At 33.2% G+C, this 26,615-nt stretch overlaps 1 protein-coding gene across 1 annotated transcript in view; it reads right to left on the bottom strand.

The window, feature by feature from the left end:
• The window catches only part of DNAH8 (dynein axonemal heavy chain 8), a 161,967-nt gene that overhangs the window by 75,606 nt on the left and 59,746 nt on the right, over positions 1-26,615 (bottom strand). The window contains exons 33-48 of the mRNA XM_062573613.1: positions 25,778-25,915; positions 22,501-22,741; positions 21,463-21,662; positions 20,945-21,098; positions 20,682-20,845; positions 19,651-19,753; positions 18,984-19,088; positions 18,552-18,713; positions 16,763-16,987; positions 15,451-15,623; positions 12,357-12,535; positions 10,194-10,381; positions 7,520-7,606; positions 7,332-7,439; positions 6,414-6,548; positions 4,628-4,789 (exon numbers count right to left, since the gene is read on the bottom strand). Coding sequence (XP_062429597.1) covers positions 4,628-4,789; positions 6,414-6,548; positions 7,332-7,439; positions 7,520-7,606; positions 10,194-10,381; positions 12,357-12,535; positions 15,451-15,623; positions 16,763-16,987; positions 18,552-18,713; positions 18,984-19,088; positions 19,651-19,753; positions 20,682-20,845; positions 20,945-21,098; positions 21,463-21,662; positions 22,501-22,741; positions 25,778-25,915 — 2,524 coding nt within the window. The remainder of the gene's footprint in view (positions 1-4,627; positions 4,790-6,413; positions 6,549-7,331; positions 7,440-7,519; positions 7,607-10,193; positions 10,382-12,356; positions 12,536-15,450; positions 15,624-16,762; positions 16,988-18,551; positions 18,714-18,983; positions 19,089-19,650; positions 19,754-20,681; positions 20,846-20,944; positions 21,099-21,462; positions 21,663-22,500; positions 22,742-25,777; positions 25,916-26,615) is intronic.

A 26,615-nucleotide genomic window follows, 5' to 3' on the forward strand; every position in this document is an offset into this window, starting at 1 on the left:
GAGAATGGAAAACATGAAAAAAAAAAACAAAACATAATTTGTATGTGTTTCAAGTAACTTCCTGATTTTTACTGTTTTGTGGAATGGTAAACACCTTCACATTCTGATCCAAGCACCTAATGAGTTTACTGTAAAACAGTTTCTTGAACTAAATCTCAACTGAACTTTCCCAAGCAAATCAAAAATTTTACCAGATTTTAAGAAGAACTTTTTATATTATTCAAAAGAAAAAATGAATAGAAGCAAAATGTTTAACATAACAGAAGATGGATTAATTACTACAGTGCTTAAATATCATAGTATATGAAAAAAATAGTCACAGCAATTCTATAGACATGTGACTATGTTTGATTAGACATTATCTTCTGTCACAGGGATACCTCTGGGTCAAAAAAGTTAAATCAATGGACCTCTCCCAAAAATGTTTATGTATCATAACATTATGTCATCAAAATTAGGTGATGAGATACCCATTCTGTTTCATATAGTAAATAAATGGCAGTTACGTCTAATTGTCGGGCTTACATCAAAGTTATCACAGTTTCACATGGTTATTCAATAAAAGGACAACAAACCCATAAAAACAGTTAAACAAAAGAAACTTTCTATAGTTAAATACACTAACACTATTGTACGATGTGTATGAGACACCTTCACCTTCAACCATCTCTACTTATTGTTTGTTTATGTCAGGATATGGTATCCTTAGAAGTTTTTGTACATGAGTCTACTTTAACCTTAATTCTTCTACAGCTTTCACATATGATGGAACTTATAAAAAAATCTTTAAAAGATATACTTACAATCCCCACTAGAAATTTATGAGAAAAAGTCCAACTAAAAAAAACCTATAAAAGCATTTTATTGTCATTGCTCTAACCAGAGCCACATTGTAAATACAGATTCTGAAACACCATAAAATGACATAGAGATCTTTCTTCTATTTCTAAAAATCTTAATCTAAAAATTGCAAAGATACTTGCTCCTAGAGCTATAAACATACTCCTTGCTAACAGCCAAATATATTATTATTAGGACTTTAAATTAGATCAGTAATTCTGACTCCACAAAATAACCAGTTACTAATGTTACTGAATCATGGTATCATGGAAAATGAAATTAAAAATATTTGGTAAAATAATTTTTAGTAACAGAAAACAGCATTTTCTGTGTTCTGCATGCAATGACAGCTGAAAAAGATGGGTATGGATGTATAGGAATTAAACCATTGGTTGCTGCTGGACAGAAAGATTTTTTGCCAAGAACAGTTTTTTTTTCCGACATGTAGCCCATGTATCTGCTTAGATTGTGGACAGTCGCTTAACTCTGGAGAAATTTTTTCCTTCCACAGTGCACATAGGGAACAAATCTGCCTTCACCCTTCATACCATTTGATACTATGAAAGGGAAAGAATGGCCAGAACTGCTTCCCTGCCTTCTCAATTGAGAAATACTAACAAAAAAGATTTCAGAAGGCCATGACAGAAAAGAGGAAGAGGAAGGAAAGGGAGTGTATATTAGACAAAAAACTGTATCTCAAAGACTCTGGTTACCTATAAGCAACCTTTGTTCCTATTTGGAAGTGGTAGTTCAGTGAGAGAGTAGAAACATCTAGCATATGAATTAGTATATGTATAGCTCCAAAAAGAGCTCCAACAGGAGATACAGGAAAAGAAATAAAGAATGGAATAAAGCCATAAATTCCCCCAAAATTACAATAAAGAAGGGAAGCTAGATGTTTACACAGATGCTTAATACAGCAATAATGTGCTGTATCTAAAAAGGAAAGTTGAGAGAAAGTAATATCATACCAGATATGCTTTGCCTTTTATATTCTGACCTGAATATTCAGCAGGCAGAAAATGGACATACACTGTGCAGTCTGTGGCGGTAAAGTCAGAATCTGGATAGCTTCACTGCTGCTCACAGTGTTCTTACTGAAAGCTATTTACCACCATATCTGAAAAAGCCTGGACTGCTTGTCCTCAAAATGTGTCAAGCCACAGCAGATAACAGTTGCTTTACAGAAAGAATAACAATTTGTACACCTCTGGTTCATATTCAAAAGGACTATCTTGGCAGCAAAAACAGGGATGCAAGATACACAGTATTGATGCCATCAACAACTAGTTGAGTGTCTACACATAAAAGAGCTCTGATTTCACACAGAAAAATACTCCTTACAAGAAACAGCATGGCTGGTAAATATATATTTTTCTTAAAGGTAGTTGAACCACTCCCAGAGAGCTCTTACCCTAAGGTTTTAGCAAATTGGATCTTTTGTCAATGCTGGAGCCAAATAATTCCTCTTCTGATTGTTCACCATCACAACAGAAATATTTGGTGACAAACTGGTCTTCCTTGGAAAATGCATAAGCTTTCAGCCAGCTGTTCTTCTTAAGGTCATCACCACTGCCCTATTGCTAGAGACACTAGCAAAGGCCAGCAGCACAAAAATATTCCTTTAGTGGGATGTTAAATGAGGAAATTACTCTTTTCTGGAGCTCTGAAAACAGAATCTGGTTCCTGTTTACACTAGCGGTAGCTTTCTTTGCTAGAACAAATATGAGTATTCATAAAGTCTGCAGAGACAATAGCAGACAACAACTTTTCCTCCAATTCTGTGGACAATGAAACACTGATAAGTAGCAGAGTATACTAGGGAAGGCAACATATCTTCTTAGGAATAAAAACATGAGGAATGATTTACAGTAGTAGAGAGGTATGGTTATTACTTAAGATAGAGCATCTTTCTCTTATCCAACAAATCACATTGTAGTTTTTTCTTTTTTCTTTTTCTTTTTTTTTTTTTTTAAGTTAGAGAAGTTTGAAAATTATCAGAAATCTGGAGTGAACATGAAGTTCAAAGTGTTTTTCTTGGTCTGCAGTCAGCTTCTTTTGAGATACTGAGTTCACAGGAGCCAATGATGTATCTTACCATTTAAGGCTCCATACCCCATGAACAAGCCTGTACAAGCCTCAAGGCCTGTAGTTTCAGAAAGTCTATATTCTGTGGCTGTATTTTTAAAATATATAAACATTTCCCAGGGTCAAAATATTCTGAAGTGACAGCAGCTGTAGCCATGCCCTCAGTGTGGCAATCAACAAAGTAACAAACACATGTTTCTACAGCAGAATAGTTTTCAGCCATTACTAATGTTAAAGGGTATTAATCTTAAACATTAACAATGTTTAATAATTATCTAGAAAGTAGTAATAAGTAAAATGAGGAAAATTAGAAGACATAATTTTTCTCTACCTGACAAGTTTTACAAAGCAAAATTCAATTTCACCAATTAATGGAATAAAAAATGAATTCAATTTCACTAATTAATGCTACAAGCTCTATTTCAACAAGTAATACAGACAATACAGTAAAGCCAATCACTGTTTACAGCATGGTATAAAAAGAAACACCTTACCTGCCTGCAAGCAGAAAAAAGAATTGAAGAACATAGGAAAAGAACAACTATTATAATGTATATCATCATCATCCATGAAAGTGTACTTTTAAGAGAGTACCGCAAAATGACAGAAGAGTAACATTGCTCTGATTACCTTGCTATCAATTTGCAATTGTTAGTGACATTCTAATTACGCCTGTTTGCTTTCTAATCTGTTGGGTTTGTTAACTTTGCCCTCTAAATAGAGAGGTGCATAGAGAAGTGTGTCCAATGCACCTCAGAAGATGCTAACTTTGAACTACACACAAACTAGACAACTTAATAACTACAGACAAATTAAAAGTAGCTGTATTTGTTCACAGCTTTTGCAGCCCAGAAAGCCTCTAGGTCTCTTGACAGCTTTTACCTTTCAATCAAGAAAGTCCTTGAGGGGAAAAAATCCCTTTGGATTACATTCTTACTCTTGTTATTGATGCTGTTTTTAACTCTCATTTTACAGTACCTACCTGCATGTTCACTTGCATGCTTAACCTTGTCAGAGGTTTCCATAAGGTGGTCATAGCATACACTAAGACAGTTTTCTAAGGCTTCTACATATCATTATACCTTAACCTTAATCATTATACCTTTCAACACAACACAGCTGTGCTGAATGACTACTCAATCAGTGCATCAGTTCTCAAAACTTAGGTGAGACAAACCTTTAATTACAACAGTGTCTGCTCACACTCAGTGTGAGAACTCTCCTTCATTAAAGAAACATTTAAGTCTGAAATACATACATTTACATTTATCTTTGTCCTTTTAAAGGTCTTTAAGTTCTCATTCCCTACTTCTTGTGCCCTGGATGCATTTCTTGTCACTTCTTTATTTACGATCTCAGGCTTTAAGATATCTCTGAATTTTTCTTATGCCTAACCATTCCTACTGTAGTCTAACAAACTCATGTTCAGAGAGCCATGTAGGACCCTTACATCTTCATTCAGGTCAACATGCTCTACCATATCTGGGAAACAGTAGGATAACTATGTTTCAAGGTATTTTTTTCTTCTTCTTGATAATCTAAAGAGAATTGTTTTTCTCTTTATACGATCTACATACGACCTTCGTTTTTTTACTCCATGTTAGCAGCATAGTTCCTTGAGCGAGACAATGGTTAGCTACTGGTAATGGTGTTCTGACTCCTGTTTCTAAAATAGATTTTAGTAAAAAAAAAGGTCTACCTGAACAAGCTTAAGATTCCATGGTGGATGATTGATCAATCCTGCCTCTTCAACCTGATTAGCTATTGCAGCCTGAAGCTCTGCATATGTGTTACTATCCAACTGTAAGCCTGGGAAGAGGTCATTGATAAGACTCAGAAACAAAGGCTCATCTTCATCTACCTGAAACAAAAAAGTTATGGAGTGCTTAAAGCATGGATATTCACAGAAAGTTCTCAAATTAAAAACAAATGTTTATGCTAAAATAACCTGTATATTATGCTTATAAACACAGCTAGCCAACAGGACTGTTCACTAAGGAAATAGCATTTTGAAAGTATCACCCATATTCCATGTGAGAAACAAATTTAATACTGAAATAAGACTCCCACTGAGCATACACTGGATTTAATTTGTAAAATCCCTCAACACTTGCAGCATACACTGGAAGAAACAACCTATCTTGAAAACAAATCTTCCCATAATTTCTCCTTCCAGTCCTTTAATAGCTTTCTCTCCAACCTTACCAAACTCTTCACCACAAACAAACTCCCTATAGTCCAAAAAGCATCAAATCAATCTAGACCATACCCGAGCAAAAGATGCAAAATCTGTCAAGTCATTTCTACAGTCACTAACTCTGTAACAGAACCACTCGAAATCTATTCTACACTTTCACTTCCTGTAATGCACTACATTGCATTCAATGCAAATGCCCTTATGGCAACTGTACAGCTAGAACTAAACAAGCCACTGTAAACCCAATAAACTCACACAGATGGTTAAACAAATAGATAAAACCACCACCAATAAAATCCTATTCTTAAAACAATTGCCACATTTCTGATCTTTCAATCCTAATACTTAAAGGATACCTACAAAAAACTTTAAAAAAAATTGTGAAAGGTAGAATTCATATCCCCGCAGGATATAAAAAATATGGATTCAACACATATATTGGTTTTACAGCACACTATAATTTCTCCTCCCCAGACTAGTCTCTTCCATCTTCACTTCTATCTTTTTATCCTGCTAGCTAACATTGCTTTTACTTTACAGGCAATAACTTTTCTTTTAAAAAGGTTCTTTTTAAAAATTTTTTTAAGGTTTTTTAAAAGTTATGCTAAGTTTGAAAAATAGCTGGTGTATATAAAAGCTTCTTTGTGTTAGAATATTATGGCTATAGCATTCACATAGCACTTCCACAAAGCAATGTTCATGATTTTAGACACATGGTAACATTTATGGACACATACCCATTGTATTCCCAAGGTGTCTTCACTGAGCTATATACATATATACTAGTTCTTTTTGTCTGTACATTATATTCTACAGCTTTTATAGTAACAGATGAAGTAAAGCGTTACGGGAACTGATGGAAGAACATCTAGAAATCTTTGACAAATAGCTGCTATGCATGCGCAAACTAGCCTCAACATTACAAATTCACTTCATCAACAAAGGAATTGCGTTGTTGGCAGGTGTATAAATATGCATTGCTGAGCAGACTGACTTTAGAAAGGCTATTCCAGTAATTCAGTTTATGGTATGGTAGTCAGTCTGTACATAGGTACTTCAGGAAAATCTTCTGTCACTACTAACGCACTCAGAATCTCCACTCCCTAAGCATTATTTTCAAGTTTAATAAACTCACACTGCTGTTAATGATCACATGATGATTATCATGTTCCAAGTTTTAAAGAAAAATCAGGTTTTTTCTCATCTTCTACAAAAGAACCTGAAGTATCTAGAAGACTTGCTTATACATGGTGCTAAAATCTTTATTTTTATTTTTATTTTTTTTTACCAGCTTAGAAAGATTCATGTCTCTTAGCCCTCTCATAACAATACTTAATTCGCTTTCATCTGGTCTGGCTCTCTTTTGAGATCCAAGAGTTCTCAGAACAGAAAGGATATTCCTCAGACCAAAGTCATAATGAACCTAAACCAGGTGGGGGAAGAAAAAATGGTTTATGCATCAAAAACAAGTTGCATAGATTTATTTCAGTAGTATATCAAATCTTACTTGTTTATTGTATAGTTTAGTTACTCTATTTGGAAAAGGTAGTTACAATAGAAATTGCTGCTGTTGTTTAGAAATTATTCTATTTTTAAAAAAATGTCGGATAATAAGATTTGGCGGGGAGGGATGGAAGAATGGTATTTTTTTCTTTTCTACTTTTACTTTTCTACTTAAAATTTCATAAAGTTCATCATTAATAATACCACATAGTAATTATTTTGTAGCCCTCCATAGCAGAGTTGTCATGTGTTTTCAACTGAGGCAGCTTAAAGCCTCAGATGAAAGCAGTGCTATAGAGAGAAGTCAAATTTAAATTAAGCTTGAGATGTTCTTTCTGGAGGTTCCAAATTCCAATAGCTTTTTCCAACCTTAGCTAATTTTTCTGACAGAAAACTGTCACCACCAAATTATTTTTTCCTGGCTGCAGCCTTCACACAGAGAATCTCAAGACATGTGTAACTACAAATTATCATTGTTTAACAATTTAGACAAATGTGTCTATATCACTATGCAAACATGAATTAACACGGCTATTTGTTCAAAAATTTTATACAGAGATTTGTTTGAATTATATTTCAACTATTTCAATATTTTGCAAAAAGCATAAAAGTGACACTTCAAAAACAATCTACATAAACCAAAACCTAAAGGGTTGTACTGTGTAAGTACTAAGACAAAGGGCAAGGGAATAGATAACATTACCTGCTTAGTGAGCTGCTCCTCGCAAAGTTTATAAAGAACAAAGAATTTCTGTGCCAAGATCACATTATCAATAAATCCACAGCTTGCAAGCTTAACTCTCATAATTATCTGAAATACAGTTTTTAGGTGTTTTTTTAAGCAAATAATTTAAAAGACATTTTTTCTTTCAGTTTAGTCATTGATTGTACCTGTCTATCTGGAACCATCATTGAAACAGTTCTAAATTGAATTTTGAGATTTTCTGGTAGCTCCTGACGTCCAGCATATCCAGGATTCTATAAAAGAAAACACACTGTACTCTTATTTACATTAGTCAAAATAATTTCCTTTTTATTGTTCATTTATTGTAGATTTATGTATAAATACCTAGATCAGTTCAGAACTAGATTTTTTGCCCACTAATGATTAATATGAAGAAAAAATTTCAACCATAACTATGAATGCAATAACTTTTGTATAACTTTATCGTAGCAAGCTAGCTGTCAGAAGTTTACAATTTTATGGGTAAAACATCTACTTGGTCCATTTGTTTGAGTGTATTCCTATTGAAAAAAAAAAGCTTTTACGAAGGTTAATCCAGCCCCGTAACCCTGTAAAACCACTCTTTTTTTTTTTTTCCTGACTGCAAAAGAAGAATACTTTCTCTGCCTGGATAATTCAAGGAAACTGAAGATGGCAAATATATAAGGACCTTCACCTTTTTTGAGAAACGTCATTTTAAAAAACAGAAGGTGAAAGCTAAAGAAATCTAGGAATACTATTAACATTTTTACTTAGTTTAAATATGGCAAGGAGATAAAGTGCTTTATTCAATAATGAAAACTCATTTGCTTTCTCATGGCGTAAAAATAACGTGAAGAAATATAGATACTTGATTCAAAGCTTTCATTGCCAAATTTCTTCATTGACCAAATCCCATAAAAAGATGTTCTTACACAACTTGTTTCAAGATTAAAAAAAAAAAAAAAAAAAAAAAAGTAATAGGTTTGTTCTAGGATCTGGCCAAAATCCAATAACCTAGTTCACGTGGGAATAATGAACTTCACACTTATCACTTATTTGTTTCTTAAAGAGAAGAGGTCCTTTCTTTGTTTTCGATGTATCAAAGGATTGACATTGGGAAAACACACGCGCGCACACACACACACACATCATTCGTATGTTGCTAGACTTCCAGTCTCCTGAGCTTCTCAGAACACTAACAAGACTGTTACAATCAGTCTTTCTGGCATTTAAAACATGTAGAATATAAGTAACAATTTCAATTTTCTACTTTGTCTTCAATCACTACTTCCAACGACACATCATAGTCAAGAGAGGTTCTGAAGAGCCATCACTTTCAACAGAGCACTGCACTGAGATCTCAGTAGCTTCAGCTAATAATAATAAAATGACTGAAGATCATCAGGAAATTGATAGTTACCCTAATAAGACATTTCTGATAATTGGAGAATAGAGTATTCAATGCTGATACGTCTGACACTGGTCAAACCTTAGGCACTCACTGAAGAGGAAGATCTGGCACAAATTGTGCAGAAGAGGTAGGCTTTCTGGTATATTAAAAATGCAAAGGATAGTTTTTTTTTTAAAAAAAAAAAAAAAAAAAAAAAAAAAAAAAAGATAAGCAACCTATTGTGAGGAGCCTAAAAGGCTAGTCTTGAGGTATGGAACCTCGCTGAATGTTTTATGGTTTGTGAATGAATTCAGTATGAACCTGACTTTAATAATGGTTCAACAGTATGCATAGAAAAGATTTTAATGATACAGTAAAGATAACACACTAACAACAAAATTACCGTATAACAACATTAAAACATGAGAACAAAATCACCTGAAAGAAAATTTTAAGGACCAAGAAAGCTTAACTTGTAGATTTCCTAAAACATGCTGCAACCATGAGAAATAACTCTGAAGTCAAGCTTAAGCTGCAGGCATAAAATGTGCTGATTTGGTACCGGTAAAATCAATACGGACAAAGTGTCAGAGCTTCATAAGCAGTATACCTTGAAAATAGCACTGGCAACAGAATGAGGTTATTTCATAATTACTATTAATACACTATATCTAGAATATTATGAATACAAAGGATATAGTGAGGGGAAGAAATTTCCCCCAGAGCAAAGAGGAAATAAAGCTAAAATTGGGTGATGTTTAAGAAATAAAAAGTAGCCAAAAGAATTTTTTGACCACCTCAGTTGTTATCCTGCACTTGAACATGCAAATGAAGACTTTGATTTCCCATACAGTTTGGATTGCCATCCACTTTGGCATTAGGAAACATCTACTATAAAATTCCCTACTCTCGAGACTGCAGGAACTGTTGCTATGAAGCCTCAGGAACATTGTGTTTTAATTCCTAGAATAATCACATTTAGCCTCTGTAAATCAGCTTGAAAAACTCTTCTATCCATATAAAGTACTCAGTAGACAAGACTTATCTCCCTGAAAAACGTACTTCCTACATCTCCAGACTTCAGTGGAGGTTCTCTTTGTTCCTAACAGTAGCTTTCTCACTACTACTGTTAAAGCATTCATATCAAGTAGTAAAGTCTGTTAGCATTTCAGTCCTCTCTAATAGTACAGAGAATTCTGGAAATTTAGACAAATTCTTGGCCTACATAATGAGCTGCAACATGTCCCCATAACAAGGGGACGTAATTCACTGAACCTTATGAATAATCTTAATGCAAAAACTAAGATATGTAATTCATGAACAGATTATTTATAATTTGTTATGGTACTTTGGTCTAATTCTATAGTGACAGCACCATCTGATTAATAAAATAGGTTTTTTTCATCTTGCCAGGCAACTAACTTTCAGAGAGTCTAACTGGTAAATTCTCTGGGATTATTTATATTTACCATTGTAAGGAAAATTCCAAACTCTGGATTTAAATCTACAGTGTCTCCATCAGAAAAAATGAACTGCTTTTTTCTTTCTTTTCTTGCTGTTAAAATAATATAGATTTGTTGTGCTGCTACTGATAAGACAGGCAGCTCAATTCGGTTGAATTCATCAAAACATCCCCAAGATCCAGACTGTGCAAGACCTAAAACAGAGACAAAAATTTATTATCTGTTGGTCTTCATGTGTATTTGAGACTATGGACTACATGTCTTTTCCTGCAATCAATGAAGTAAGATCAGATTTTTTTTCCAGCCGTATGGTCAAGCTGTATCTGAGTATTTATATTTATAACCCTTTAATCCAAGTATTTTGATACCGATATTCAAATTGAGTTGATACTAGTTGATTTACACAAAATGTTTAATAGTGAATAATAACCAGAAAAAAGACTTTTGATCTCCTGGAGCATTGGGCAGATCTTTGAAACAAATCTTTCTGTGAATGGAGCATTTTACTGTAAAGCAGCAATTAGATTCTGTTGCAAAAGCAATACTATTAATCTAAAAAAGAAAAAGAAAGAAAAAAGTGAATTAGAACTACAAGAGAGGGTATAAAATGTTACAACAAAAAAGTCCTACAGTTTTTTATTTACATTTGTGTGTTCCAGCCTTGATAATTCTAATCTTATGATCTGAGAGGTGTTAAAAACTGAAATTATTTTTGCACTAATTGGAGTTTTAAATAAACATTGATCACCACAAGTCAGAAAATATTTGCGCATATATCTCGATGCACAATCATCAGCATCTTAAATCCACACTAAACTACATGTTTTTCATGTAATGCTACAGAATATTAACAATGAAGTGCAGACAATGCTCTGTGTGAATTTGTATACGAAAGGAAGAGAGGAACATAGAGAAAGGAAGTGGAAAAGAAATATAGAAACACTACATTAAAATCAGTAACGTTTTCATGAAAGATTAATTTCACAGTTGCCCAATTTCAGTTTGTAAAAGTAACTTACGTATTTAGTAGCAACCAAGAGAATTGCTGTTCTTTCAGCAACATTTTCATGATAAAATTTCTAGCAACTTTTTTTTTCAGATAGTATTGAAGTACTAGTATGTGGTAGTTTACTTTTACATATATTGAAAGACAGTTAACCAGAAGTGAAAGATTTAACTAAATCATTCAGGGTACATTACTATTACTTATTTAAGACTAAATCACTTCAAAGTTATTCTGTCGTAACTTCAAAGATTTTTAAACTTAGAATAGCTTGACTTGCAAAGAGGCAATATATTTATATATCTATGGCTTTGGGCACTTTTCTGCCAGAATTATTTGCTTGTTAGCAAAATCAGAAATCTGAATAGTTTCACTCCTTATTTTTCAATATATGCAATAGTATACATTTGAAAAATGAGCAGGCCGAAACCTCATGAAGCTCAACAAGTCCTGTATTAGGGACAGAGTATCTCAATGCAACAGTTTAGTCCGAGTGCTGACTGGCAGCTTTGCAGAAAAGAACCTGGGGTCTTTGTTGACCACTAACTGAACACAGATCAGCAGCGTGCCCTTGTAGCCCAAGAGGCTAACTGCATATTGGGCTGTATTAGCAAGACTGCAGTCAACAGGTTGAGGGAAATCGTTTTCCTTCTCTCTTGAGCACTTGCGAGACAACATCTGAGTATTGTGTCCACTCTGAGGTTCTCCTATACAAGACACTGACATACTGCACTAAGCCCAGCAGACAGCTGCCCTGATGTTTGGGGCCCGGAGAACATGATGTAGGGAAAGAGGCTGAGAGAACAGGGTTTGTTCAGCCTGAAGAGAAAGCTAAGTTCAGCCTTTTGCTGTTGACAACCACCTATAGAGAGGGTGTTGAAAAAATGGAGTGAAACTCTTCTCAGAGATGGACAGGGGATGGACAAGAGACAATAGACGCAAGTTACAGTGTGGGAAATTTCAACTCAATATATCTTAAGTTAAAGAATTTTTACCACTGAAATAGGGGCCCAAAGGTGATATGAAAGTTCCATCCCTGAAGATACTCAAAACTTGACAGGTCGTAAGCAACTTGCTCTAATGATCTGTTCTGAGCAGCTGGTGAAATTAGATAACCTGTGAAGGTCCCTTCTATCCTACATGATTCTGATTCTAGGAAGCCTTACCTTTGAAAATTCTACCCAAACCTCTGAAGTCCATTTGATCAGAGCAGTTAAAGACTACTACGTATTTTCCCAGAGCCTTTCCCATGTCTTTCGTTGTTTCTGTTTTACCAGTTCCAGCTGGTCCTGCTGGGGCACCTCCCATGTTCATTCCCAAAGCCTGAGCTAAAGTTATATAGCACCTATAAATGTTAATTCATATTATTAAATAATATGGAATATATATTTTTATATATGTATATATATAAATATAACAATGAGCTATATGACAGATTCTACAACTGTTATGTTGAACTATCACTTCCTCAAAAATCAGTTCCATTGCTATCATGGAGACTACAGGAAGTTCAGGGAGGTAAAAGCCACAGAATACACCATTTAATTATAAAATAAAAAACATCTATCTTGCATTTATCTAGCTGGTTACAAACTGTGACTATTAGATGAGCTAACATATTATAGTGCACACCACAAAGGAATTAAATTATCATTAACTTTTTCATCTGCCTTTTGTGGGTAAAAAAAAAAAAAAAAAAAGCAGATTCTGCTGCTGAATTGTGCCACCTGACCACATTCTTTAGGACCTTATTCTGTACACACTTCATTAGGTTAGATTACCTGGGTTTAAATCCTCAAGCATGAAAGAACAAGGATATATGCCCCCGTTCCAGAACATGTAGGTAAAAAATGAAAAAAAAAATGGCATACTAGTACGTGACTCTAGCAAGATCAGAAGGTACGTGTTTTACATCAGTTGAGACATACTGAATCTGGCATATCCCATCTAGATTAGGCCCAGTATACTATCTCCAATAGTGTCTGATAGTCCATGCTTTGGGGAAGAACCTAAGAAGATGAGAGTTGAAAGACCTTTTTCCTAGTACACATTCCCGGCTTCCAGTAGTGAGTTGCCTGAGGATGCTATGGGCCAGGTGTTAGTTTTAGTAGTAACTAATAGACCTCTTCTCCATGAATCTAATACCTTTTTCCATGCACTTAAAACTTTCAACCTCCACAACATGTGAGGACACACAGTTTCACAATTTAATTATGAATTATGAGGAAAACTATTGCCTTTTGATTTAAACCTTGTAATTTTATTTGGTGAACCCTAATTCTTTTTTTTTTTTTTATTTATTTATTGAGGGGGCGAAAGGGGGAGCAAGGAGAGGGATTAAAAAAAAAATCCCAATTCACCACCTCCACACCATTCATGATTTTGTTGACTTCGGCTACTTCTAAGATACCTAGACTCCATAGACCTTCTTCTTGTATAGAAGCTTTTCCATGCTTCTGAACAACCTTGATGCTCTGCTCTATGCCTTTTCTAATCTTTTTACATTATTTTTGAAATGAGATCTCTCGGGTGCAGGCAGATTGTTTTAATGTAGTCAGATAACATATCGTTCCGTTTTCTATTCCTACCTAACATTCTATTTGACTTATGGGTCACCATTGAGCTTTGAGCTAATGTTTTCAGAGGACATTTCATACCTACTGAGTAACATTTTCTAATGTAGAGCTGCCACTGTAAATGCTGACAATGTCAAGTACATTCAAGTTCACTTCATTTGATATGTTATGCCCCATTACTTTAAGCACAGTTCTCTTCTTACTAGTGTGGACCTGCAAAAAATTACTATCTATTGTTTGACTAAGCAGTAGAGCAGAAAGTTTTACGCTACTATTGCCATTTCACATTCTTTGAATTTAATAATAGATAGTTTCAAACTTTTGTAAATACTGAATTCAAACTTAAAAATTCCAATACAAATGCTACTTTATTTTTTAATGAATTCTTAAGTTGTCAAAACTACCATTTTAGTTGTAAGTGATTCTTCATTATGATTTTCAGCCATAAGAAGTTCATAAGAATGTTCAAGGAATTAAATGACAAAGTTGCTACACAAATGATTGGGTATCTTCACTGGCAAATCAACTCAACATATCAACTAAACATACTCAATTTTGAATGTATCTCTAATTATTTCTGTTTTTAATCAATAATTGAAATACAGTTTAATAACTAGTCACTACAGTCTCACCCTGCTAACCCCCTACAGTCACTGGAATATTTAATGCCAAACTTGGACTAGAGGGAACTTGATGTTTTCTGACCAATTCCATTAACCAGTAAGAAAATTCATAGTGACATGAAGCTGTTACTTCTACAGATCTGCTGGGGTCAAGATAAATGTTTGAGTAGAATTTAACATTTAGCATCAAAAATACCTGACTGTTGAGGACAGTACAGTCTGCTGCAGAAATGGATTGAGCAATCAAATGTATATGTCACAATAAAAGTCTCACCTCTCTGGAAAAATAAAGGTGGTCCAAAAATTGTACAAATCCGAACTTCTTATAATTAATAAAGTAAGTGCAAGATGGAAGTTACTTTTTGCCAAGGAGATCTTTTGCAAGTGAATCTTTTGGCCTTCTATTTTCCCATTTGGCCAAAAGTGACATCTCAAGGAAGAAATACATGAAGGAAGATATTTATTAAAAAGGAAGCCATGACACACTTCAAAGGAAAAATAATTCTCATTGTTGACCGACATGTGATTTTAAATCAATAGTTGTTGCTTGCTTATCTGGCTACAGAGAAACAATGGCAGAAGACTATATGCAGAAGAGGTTTTATCAAAATCTAGATTCTTATGGACAAATCTAAACTGTTTCCCATAATCAGTAAGAAAAGAGACACTACCTGGTTGTTTTAGACTTTTGGAGATTTTGGTAGCAATAAAATCCTCATAGAATCTTTTATTACAGAATTTTAAACATTTGACTTAATCTTTTTTCAAAATAGAAAGACTATATTAATATACAGTAGAGTATATAATGATCAAGTTCGGTTACTAAATTATATTTTAAGCATGGAAACTGATTTTTTTGAAGAATTATTAAGCATGCAAATTACTGACATTCTATTTTACATTTTTTAAAAGAGCATGATTAAGCAAATGTATGAGATTATTTTCATTAATTACCTAGCTCACACAGTACTTAAAACAGAATATACCTCTCTGAAGATACTACGTTAAATAAATATAATATATGTAAATATTATTTATTATGTGTAATTTTTGTTTCTAACCTGTCTGTAAGAGGTGTTATAACCAGACGATCAGTGCAGCCCAGAAATTCATTTTGGTAAACAAAGTCAACATCTGTAATAGATACCAAGACTTGATCGAAATCCTCCTTAAAATAGAATCTAGACTGCTTTAACCATTCAAAATCAGTTGGTGATTTGATGTGCATTTTTACCTTTAAGAAAGTAAATAAATGTACATGTTATATCTGAGCACATTCTTATTGTTCCTGATAGCTATGATATAGATAGTCTTTATTAAGGGGATAAACAGTGACTACTCAAAGTTTTGGTGTTAGTAAACTGAAATATATTTAAGCATTGTACAGTAAGTATAGATGTATGTTAAATGAATATTAACAAATATTCCGATCATTTAAATTAATAAATCTGTCTGTTAATCAAATAAATGTTAAATTGCTTTGATAGTGCATCTAACCCTCCAAGTGAAATTAGCAAACACACTCCATTAATCCACTTAATACACTGGAACAATGGGCTTGATAAATGAAATGATGAATATGAGGAGGGAAGCATGAAGGTCATATTATGTAGAACTTATTCTAGTAAGCTTGTGCTGTCAACAGCAAAAAAAAGTCAAGAATGTAGTATTAAGCGCTGGTATTCCTCAAAGAATACAAGAATGCAAAGTATTTAGAACAATCTGAAAAGTCCAAGCTTGGGACAGGCATCACTTGATAATTTTAGCAGTTGTTTCTGTTTGTCTGTCTGCTGTGTATTCTCCTATGGAGCCAGCAAGAGATTCCAGTAAGTTGCTCTCTAAAGTAGGACAGAAATGAAGAAGAAACAAAGAGAGGTGGAAGATTTTGCTATCATTGCAGTTACCCTGGAACAGGTGGACCTAAAGTGCAATCTAGTGATATCCAGTCCTATTATAACCAGCTACTGAGGTTCTCTAACAAGCCACAAGGAAATTATCTGTGATGATAAAGCCACAACACCCACTCAAATTCAGCATTTTTAGCTATAAAATTAAGAATACAACAACAGTTTTTTTTTTTTTAAGAGGGGGTATATTGAAAGATTTGGAATACCAAAACATGTAATTCTTTAAGAAATGGAGAATTTAAGTATTCTAGGAAAAACGTAAAGATTTGGATACAAAATGTAGATGACAGAAATAATAGATTTCATTCTAGTTTAAGCAAAAACATACTGTTTTTATGACAGTAAGACTATGCACATCTTTGTCTTATAAACAGATGTACCCATGTAATTGTAGCTACCACACAAGAAGGTTATCATTATGATAGAAAATACATTTAATTTTCAGAAATCAAAATCTGTACTTTACCAAATCATCAAAAATATCACGCTGATGTACATGAATGGTGACCAGGGTTTCAAATTTCACTCTGTCAAACTTGGAAAGGTCATGTGTGGTCTGGCTAATCAATGTATTCAAAATATCCAGAAATCTTGCATTGGTTACTTGCATGATTTTTCTGTCATCTTTAGCATTGTGCAGGGCTTCTTCTGCATCATGTGTCCACAACATCTGAATTCCCAATAATCCAACCTATAAAATTAATGTGTGAACAAATCAAGATCATTAGCTGAACACTAGACTTACTATTAATGCCTTGGGTATAATAGGAACCATAAATTGTGGCATAGAGAGTCCCAAATTATCACTGGATCCAGAAAGGGCTGCCTCAATATGATATTGTGCCTGAGTTAAATGGTTCTGCAGTGGAACTGGAAACTCATGAGAAAACACTTAAAGCCTTTTATGAAAATTTATGTCACACAGACAAATGTTCTTGTTCTTCAATTCTCAGTTTCACTTACAAGCCGTTGGAGTACTCTAGTGATTGAGTACTCCAACATAAACGATCTTAAATTGTGTGGAAAAGTCCCTCTAAAATTCCACATAGCCAGTTCACAGCAAATTAAAAACCTTTAAAAAAATTCTATGCATATTCTGCTGAACGTGGGATGGATTGCTTTCAGGCTAACGTGCTGTCTTGTTGAGAGAACAGCCCACTGAACTACTTCACTTCAAAATAAATCTAGAGAGTAATAAGACATTGAGTATAAATGGCAGCCTCTGATTTTGATTTACAGTATCAGGCATGTGCATACTAAAACTTGGGATAGACAAGAAGTATGCCATTTTCTTTTTTCCCCTCACATTTTTCATCCATTTACAAAGCAGCAAGACCTAAGACTTTGACTCATTCACTCATTCTATTTTTCTATCTCCTTATACCTGCAATGAGTTCATGGTTACACAGAGACTGTACAGCAGAAAATATTTTACCATTATAGAGCAATTAGTTTATCATTAACAGAGTTGAAGGCAAATTTGTGATAGAATAAAAGATAATGAGAAAAAAAAATTTGTAGGATTTGTAGTATTCTGACCAGTTTCTTTGATGTTCTAACACAGCTTTTCATTCTCTATTCTTTAAATTTCTTGGCCCAAGCCCATTTTTTCTTCTTCTTCTTTTTGTCTCATATCTGTTCACCATTTTTAACATAGGTAATTCTTTGAATAATTTTTTTAATATAATCATAACCTGAAAATATTGCATTGGCAAGGCATGGGGAAGAAGATCTCTACAGATAGTAATTAAGACCATTTTAAATCCCTGAAATTCAAACAAGATAGTCCTTATCCGTTTATAGGAAAGTGACAATTTTAAAATAAATACCTTAAGGTAACACATAATTAGGTTATAAATACACATTTAAACATATAAATATTAAACATATTATGTATAGCAGTATTTTCTATACAGGTTTTTATATGCATATATGTATTCAATAATATTTTATGTATTAAAGAGGTCCAATACCTATTACAGAAAATATAAGATAAACTTTATATTCTCCAAGATAAAACCATTTTAAAGTTTAATTATAAGAAAATATAAGAAATAAAGTTGTTATAATAAAAATATTTTGCTTTATGTACATTAGCAAAACTGAAATCATTAAGGGTTGCCTGCTACAAAGTAAATCCATAATCTTGTTTCCTCTGTGGTTGCTTCCCCCTGTAAACCACACTTTACATGCTTTTTACATCTCACCTCCCCCATCTCAGACTACAAACATAAATCCCCATTCTATATTCTCACCTGGGCTGGGAAATGATTAAGAAAATTCAACAACTGATATCCGGGGTCACTAACTTGGTAATATGCTGCCCTAATTATACCATGCAATGAATTTTGTTGAACACGCAGTAAATCTAGCAACCAAAGTTCTACTGGTCCTTTTGCAATCACTGGAGTGTCCAACTGAAAAATTAATACACGTAAAAGGTACAAAATGGAACATAATTACCAAATGTCTCTTCAAGAAGATTAGTTACGAAATAGTTACTAAATATCTATTCAAGAGAATTACAGATTTAATTTCAATAAACATGGAAATTTATTTACTGAAGATAATCATTTTATTACATTGATCAATCAACAATAATTCAGTTTAATATATACTTATTTAACATTAGCATGATTTATCTACTAAAAAAAATTCTGAAAAATATAAGAAATTCAGAGAATTACTGGAATTTTTTCTCCTTCTCTTGATATGACTGCCATTATGCGATCATAATCCTTTGGGTGAAACTGTACTTCATTTATGTTGTCAGATATGGAAGGCAGATGTGGCTGTAAGGATAAGTAAGAAGTCATTGATGTAAATATACAATATTAACAAGAATGGGAAAAAAAATCTGAAGTATGGTTATCCTACAATGGTAATTGAACTTCAGGCCATCTGTAAGTAATAATTACAGAAATATTTGTGTTGCATTGTGCCTCTATTAGCTGTTTGTTATAGTTTCCAGAGCTGAGCTAGCAGAACAGATTATATGAGATCTACTATTATATCTCAGTCAGCTCTCAGCAGCAATCCAAATAAGCCAAAGTAAATCTGTAGTATGCAAAACAGGAAAGCCTCACAGGGTACCTTCTCTTAGTTTGACTGGGGAAGCACCATGCTTTAGTAAATCATGTGACAGGACAGTATTCTAGAGTCTTGAATTTTGAAGAAGATTTTTTAGATTATAGCTATTCACTTCATACTTTATTAAAGACTAAAGAGAGACAAATGAAAATTTCTCTTCCAAACAAAAGCTACAAGAAGAAAATGGTTATCTTTTACTTCATTAAGTGCTTTTCCATATTTAAAATTGTTAGTTATAAGTCAAAAAAATCACTAAAGATGTACCTGAATTGTATGAGAATCGCTTGCTTGTCCAAGAATTTCCAGAAGGGCAGGATCGGAGACAAAAAAGAATCTAGGAAACAGTAGCCTTTTCTTCTCTAAGTATCTTTAAAATTGAACAAGATTTTTATTAGAATATTCCACCTCTATTTTTTCTACTTAAAATGAAAAGTAAGACTGACATATTAAGAATATTTTATTTTCTACAAGTATAGTTTTAATTTTATAAAGAGTTGGGCACATGCTAAAGTCAATCTCCAAGGATAGCCTTTTAAGAACACACTCAAGTGAAGTTTTGAATAATGAATACTTCTTTTCTTTCTTTCTTTCTTTTTTTTTAACAAGATTTTAAACATGTTTCACACTGTCACAAAATTATTAGCTCATATATACACAAAGTAAGTTGGTGTCCGCTCACTAACTGTACTGTACTTCCTTAATAGGACCCTACAGATCATGACCCTGGGTACAGATGTACTCTCACAGTTGAAGAAAGAAATACACTAAATGTTAGAATGACCTTTCCAACCATAAATAATTCTCAGGACAGAGTTACATTAATTTTTATGGTTTTTATGTGTATTTTCAAATACATGCCTTATTTTTTTTAATGAATATGGACAGTAGACAGTTACTACCTGCTTTGCCCTCAAGTCTTCCAAGTTTGGTTACTATTTAATTTTACCTGAAACAAATTACACCAACTGCAGTAAAATCTTCCCTTTTAAATATTATAAATACAAACTGCCTTTTTGGAGAGATTATATTTAGTAGTTATCTGAGGAGTTTTGAAGAAAACTAATTACAAGAAGTTTAGACAACTGTTCTATTGCTAGACACTGAAGTATGTTATTCTGAAGAAAGTGGTAACTACAGGCATAATCTGGAAAAAACAGATTTCCTCTCCAGACCTGCACTTAGAAATGTTTTACATGTTCAGCTTGTAACAAAAGTGAGACCAGTTTTATCTTAATTATTCATGACATAATAAGACTTTAAAAACCAAACAATACCTGTAAGTATGTAAAACATACCCTGTAAGTGATTTCTGACACACTTCCAATTGTTCATGTAAATGAGGGAGAAGTTGCCCCATAGTCTCATCTCCAACACAGCAGTTGATTACATTTGGGTTTTCACGTGCTCGTTGCATTATTTTTATCCACGATTTGTCAATATTCTGAAAACGTTTTGCTTCCTGTATATGATTAAAACATTAGTACTTTCCTAGAATAGTCTGTTAGAAATAATTACACAATTCCTAATCCATAATAACAGACAAGTATTTTAAGTTCACCTGGGGCAACTGCTTTGCAATATCTCCCCCTACAAAAACTGCTTCAAGATAAACCCAGAGGTTCTGCACAACCAGCCATTCTTCAATTATGTCAGTAGAGCTGCTTAGTTTATAAATCCAAGTCTGAATTTCCTTTTTAAATGGTGCATTGTATCTAAAATCAAAGAGAGGAAATAAAGATGATTTAATTCTATGCAAAGCTGTTATAAATTAATAAGCTAAAATATTTACACTTGTTTCGCTTAAGACAAAAAGAAAAATCTCCTAAAAACTTTGTATCAACTTATTTATATTCAAATATATTGAGAGAATAGATTGTTGTTACTGTATGAAAGTTTGCCACTTAAGGAAGGTTTTTAATCATCTATTGTAACTTCTGGCCTTTTTTTTTAATAGAAGGATAACATTCCATCCACATTTACTGGTGATTAAGTCTAGTAATACAACTGTTATCTCATTGTGTTTATGATCAACATTCAAAAATTCTGAAATATCATGAAAAAGCATTTTAAAATTACCTATTGCTGAGTAAAGAGCCAAGAATCATTAAACTGTCCTCCATCAAGGTTATAATTTCTGCTGATTCAGTTCCCTTTAACAGTAGCTCTCCTCTCCCTTTAAATGATGAAAAGCTCAGAATTTGGCCTCCCCAACAATCAACTATTTGAGATAGTTTGGCTTCAATATCCTTTTCCTTTGTAGCAGATATGCATATATCCTGCAAAGAATGAACCACTTTTTAGAACCTACATTCTTCAGAAATAAAACCTTTCCTAATATTACATGTCTAATAATGGAATAATTAAAAACAATATGCAAAATTTTATTAAGCAGTACAGTTATGTAACATACAAATGCAGAGACCACTCTACTAGTTTTAACTGAAATCTCACTGAAATTAAATGTATAAATAACTGAAAAATGTACACTTCAAAATCAACGCAGGCAGATTCCATTTCTGTGGCTTCATATTTTGCTATTCATGTAGCAGATTCTGTCAGCAGATTTCTGAATCATCATTTTTACATCTTTTTTGGATAGTAGTATGGATTCATTTTCATGTGAACACTCAATCTGATCATATCTGAATTTACAGAATCACAGAGCAATTTAGGTTGCGAAGGACCTCTAGAGGTCATCTAGTCCAACATTCCATCCAAAGTAGAGCTAAATTCAGAATCAGATCACCTTGCTCAAGATCTTATGCTTGTAGTTTAGGCAGATCTACTTGGAATGCTTCCATAAAAATCAAATAAATTACAAATATAGTATCAGTAACGTGTTTATCCTATAGAACTTCCTAAACTCTGTTCATAATTTTGTTCAGGTTATGTGGGAGATGTTTTGAAGACATTTGGTTTAGAAGAAGATGTAAACATCTAGGAAAGTATTCACATTACATACTAAGTATGGAGTTTTCTGTGTAAAATTTGTGATTTGTTTATAAATCTTCAAAACAATCACTGAGTAAAAAAATAAGTGATCATGATCATCTGAAATTACTAATTTTTTCTGAAAATAAAAAATGAAAAAGCAGAAAAAATGCACATACAAACCTCAATATCATCTTTATGCTTAAGAAGTGGTGCTTCCATGATGTTTCGAAGGCAAAAGGTATCAGATTCTATATCAAACTGATGTCCTGTTGTTTCAGCTATACGATTCCAGTGTCTCTGCTTCATTGCTTTGTTGGTCATCATTTCCAACAAAGGACAAGACTCACTAAAATCATCAATTCTTTTCTTGAGATCTAAAAATGCTTGCCAGTTTTTGAGTCCTTTAGGTAGCTTACGGCACCTTTAGTTGAATTAAATTAATATAGTAGTAAATGCCATGTTTGCCAAGATAGAGAATTTTTAAAAAGTTTTTAAAGCAACAGAGGATAGAGTTGTGTTTGTTTTTGTTTGTTTGTTTGTTTTTTTGTTGGTTTTTTTTTTTTTAGGTCTTTTCTATGAAAGAATGACCGTAAAATTCCTTCTTGGGTCAATTCACCTTTTAAGGAAAAACTAATACAAATTCCTTCCTAAAAAATGCCTACTATTTACCAGTTTTAACCACTGATACATTCTTTGTAAATAAACAGAAATACTGCAGTTTGCATGAACACATTTGCCAATGAGATTTTTCTCATTACAAACTCTGTATTGGCAAACAGAACTCTGCCAAATAGGTTTATTTCACACATGTAATCCTTGCACAAATATAATATTTGCTTCAACTTACAATAATAGTAATGCACAGGGCACCTGTATATTATCAAACCACTTCTGAGATAGACAGGGATGTCAGAAAGACACAACCACTTTCTCCTCTACTTTGGTAGTGGTCCTGAAACTATTAGCTAAGAAAATGAGAAATGATACACTTCTAACAGAGGGAAAAGGAAAGGAAAAAGAAAAAAAAAGTTAATTTAATAATTATTTCTTTTACTCCACTTTTATAAATACAACCCACTAAGAATTAAACAGAAGTTGACTCACCAAAGGAATATCCTACTGCAAATAATAAAGTATTCCATCAGCAGGAAAAGTAGTAAAGCCTGGTTCATATTTCCCTTGGTTTTACATTCTTCATCCCTTAACTCTCTACCTCCTACTGAAACAATTTAATATCCTCTATAACCAAGCAAGATACAGCAGTCTGTGTCTGGTTTAGAGCTATGTTGGTGCTGCCCAGCTTTCCAGTACATTCATATTAATTAGCTGCCTGATTGCTGTCTAATGTTTAATATCTGCCTGCCTTTCCCTGAGAGGAGAAAAAGTTTTTTTTCTCCCTGTTGTAAAATTTTGGCTTTTATAAGCCAAATCTATTTATCTATATTCGAAAAGGCAGAAAAGCAGGAGTACAGGCAGAGTCAAACAGTGGTATCACAGATCACCCTTGTCTTTATGAAACAAGACAGGCTAAAAATAACTGAATATTTTTGTTGTTGTTGTTTGATACGAGAAAATGCAGCCTTTTTTTTTTTTTTTTTTTTTTTCTTTTCATTCGGTACTAAAAAGGTTAATGTGAGGTTTAGTATCTGGGGCACAGGAGCTAGAGATGGCAAACTGGCAGATTTTGAACAGCATGCTAAAGGTCCAGAGCTAAGAATCCTGTTACCCTTACTGAGCCTTGTGAGCCAAGAGACCATTTTACACAAGGATGAGATTCTATCAATCAATCAAGCATTTCTCAACATCTTGCTTCTTTGAGACAATCTCAGTCTGCGACATTCTATCAGCATATGTAACCTCCAATTTGGGAAAGAAAAATCCTCTTTGGCAATGATTTCCTTGAAAGGTTATTGATCCATGTTTAATGCCTCCCTTTTATGAAACACAAAAAACAATGCAAATTAAGACCCAATCTTCAATTCTGGCTGTCAAAAGGGCAATTCCAAACTACAGAAAATCTTTCCTTACTGATCATGTGCATTATAACAATGTATTTGATATACCAGATCACCTTCAGGAAAACATATATTACATTTTGTACATGGAGAAAAGTTTCTGTTTTGGAAGACAAATTATATTCTAATTACTTACTAACCTACTAGGATGTCTAGCTCAAGATGCCCTGAACTGGAAGTCAGTAACAGAGAGAAAAATCAAACAAGAAACTTCACATTCTGTAGAATGTGCTCCTCTCCCGTAAGAGGTAAGATATATTGGCAAAATGGATAATGAAAGGCTATGATTGCTAATCTTAAATATATGGGATGTGGCACACTTAACAACAGCTTGAGGAAGAACTATTTTTACTAAAGATTTTTTCTTCACTACAGTCATGCAAGTAACTGCCATTTTATACACTGCTACATGAGCTACCTTTAAAATGTCAATTTCACAGAATATTATAACTCGGCAACTGCTGAGCTCTCTAATCCAGCAATTAGACTTTCTCATTATCTAAGATTGATTTAATTTTCTTTAATAGGCTTGAATTACTCTATGACTGCAATATAAATATATTCTAAAATACTATATATTGGCACAGCAGCAAATATGTACCAACTGGCCATTTAGTTTAGAAATTTGTAAAGACAGATTCTGGAATATTGTTCCAATAGGAGCACCAAGAGGAAAAAACTGTAAAAAAAAAAAAAAAAAAAAAAAAAAAAAAAAAGCTGAAGCTGTTTTAAGATAGAGTTTGTCAAGCTTATGAACAGGATTATATAACATGACAGGATAGCAGGGGACTGGACTCAAATATGCAGTCGTTCTTTTGTGAAATAATCCTTATCCTAATCTTCTGTACAATATATTTTTCCCCAAAGTAGTAAAAATAGTTTAAAAAATATTAAAAATTGAGCTAAATTAAAAGGTTAGAAAATACTTCTGAATCAAACTAATTACATCTTAATCCTCTCAACAACATCAAAAACATTTTAAGCTTTCAACTTTACTATAATGGTAAGATAACTTTTTAACAAAACCTTACTATATAAGACACTATTTCTTCAAGTATTTCAAATGACAATAATGTTTTAAGAATGAGATAGAATATTTCAGAAGACTCCAAAATATTATTCTTATATTCAGCACTTAAACAAGCTAACCTCCTTGTCAAGGAACTTGCCTTTTCCAAATAAACTTCTGGATACCTTCTTGTTGGTTTGGTTAACGATATATACTTTTCAGTTCATCATATACCTTTCTATTATACAACTACAGGTAAAAGGCTGGTTAACTAAAATTATAATTAGATCCCTCAGCTCGTTAAAGGGCCAAATTACTTCATGATAAATCTTATTTATTGAAGCTTTGTATTTAAATATATCAAATAGCTTTTTTGAAGTCACCTAATTCTTAATGCATTTATCATCATTTATAGTTCATATCATGAACACACCTGTTTTGAAAATCCAGAAGTTCAGCATTAATTTTTTCAATATCTACATCTGTCCAAAGTATCTCATAATAACCACTGATGTTGTTCATTACAGTATCATATAAACCATACAATTTCTGGAGCAAACTTAACTCCTTCCTACGAGGAAAAGAAATTCTATCAATAATTAAAATCATCTGTATGGATAGCTCCAAACACTTAAATATACAGTATCACGATATTATCACAATATGTTGAGGTAGGTCAATTAGATTATGCTTTTCAATCTGGGAAAGAAAAATTTATTAGCTAAATCTGTAAAAAACTGCAGACAGCTGGTGTGGAGGATCCAACAGCCATACAAAACATACTTCAGAGGCATTTTGCTTTGGTCTAGTTCTATAAAACTTTAGTTTCATCCAAAAGAAACTTTGTTCACACACCTAGAACTGGCTCAGAAGTGAAAAGGCATGGCAAATGGGGACAACTGGTCAATTTACTTCAGAAACACACTCTGGATATGAACTAAAAAGTTGATGTACATAAAGCCATAAAGGGTCAGATCCTCACCCAGTGTGGATCATCATCAATCCATCAAAATGGTTAGAGCAGAAACTTTAAAGCCTGATTCTCATTAGAACATAAGCTCAGAAAATTTAACTTTCATAGACCTCTAGTTACATATTCTATACATGATGATATGCAGACCTCTCCTCTCCTTCTCCTTGTTTGTACCACATCTTATTACATAATACTAATTTATTCATACATTTATATGGATCAATTTTTAGAACATGTTATTCTACTTTTCTATGTACAGTACTAAGAGTAATCTAGTATGGTTCTGTTAATAAAATAG

The sequence above is a fragment of the Rhea pennata genome, chromosome 3, assembly GCF_028389875.1.
Source record: "Rhea pennata isolate bPtePen1 chromosome 3, bPtePen1.pri, whole genome shotgun sequence".
NCBI lineage: Eukaryota > Metazoa > Chordata > Aves > Rheiformes > Rheidae > Rhea > Rhea pennata.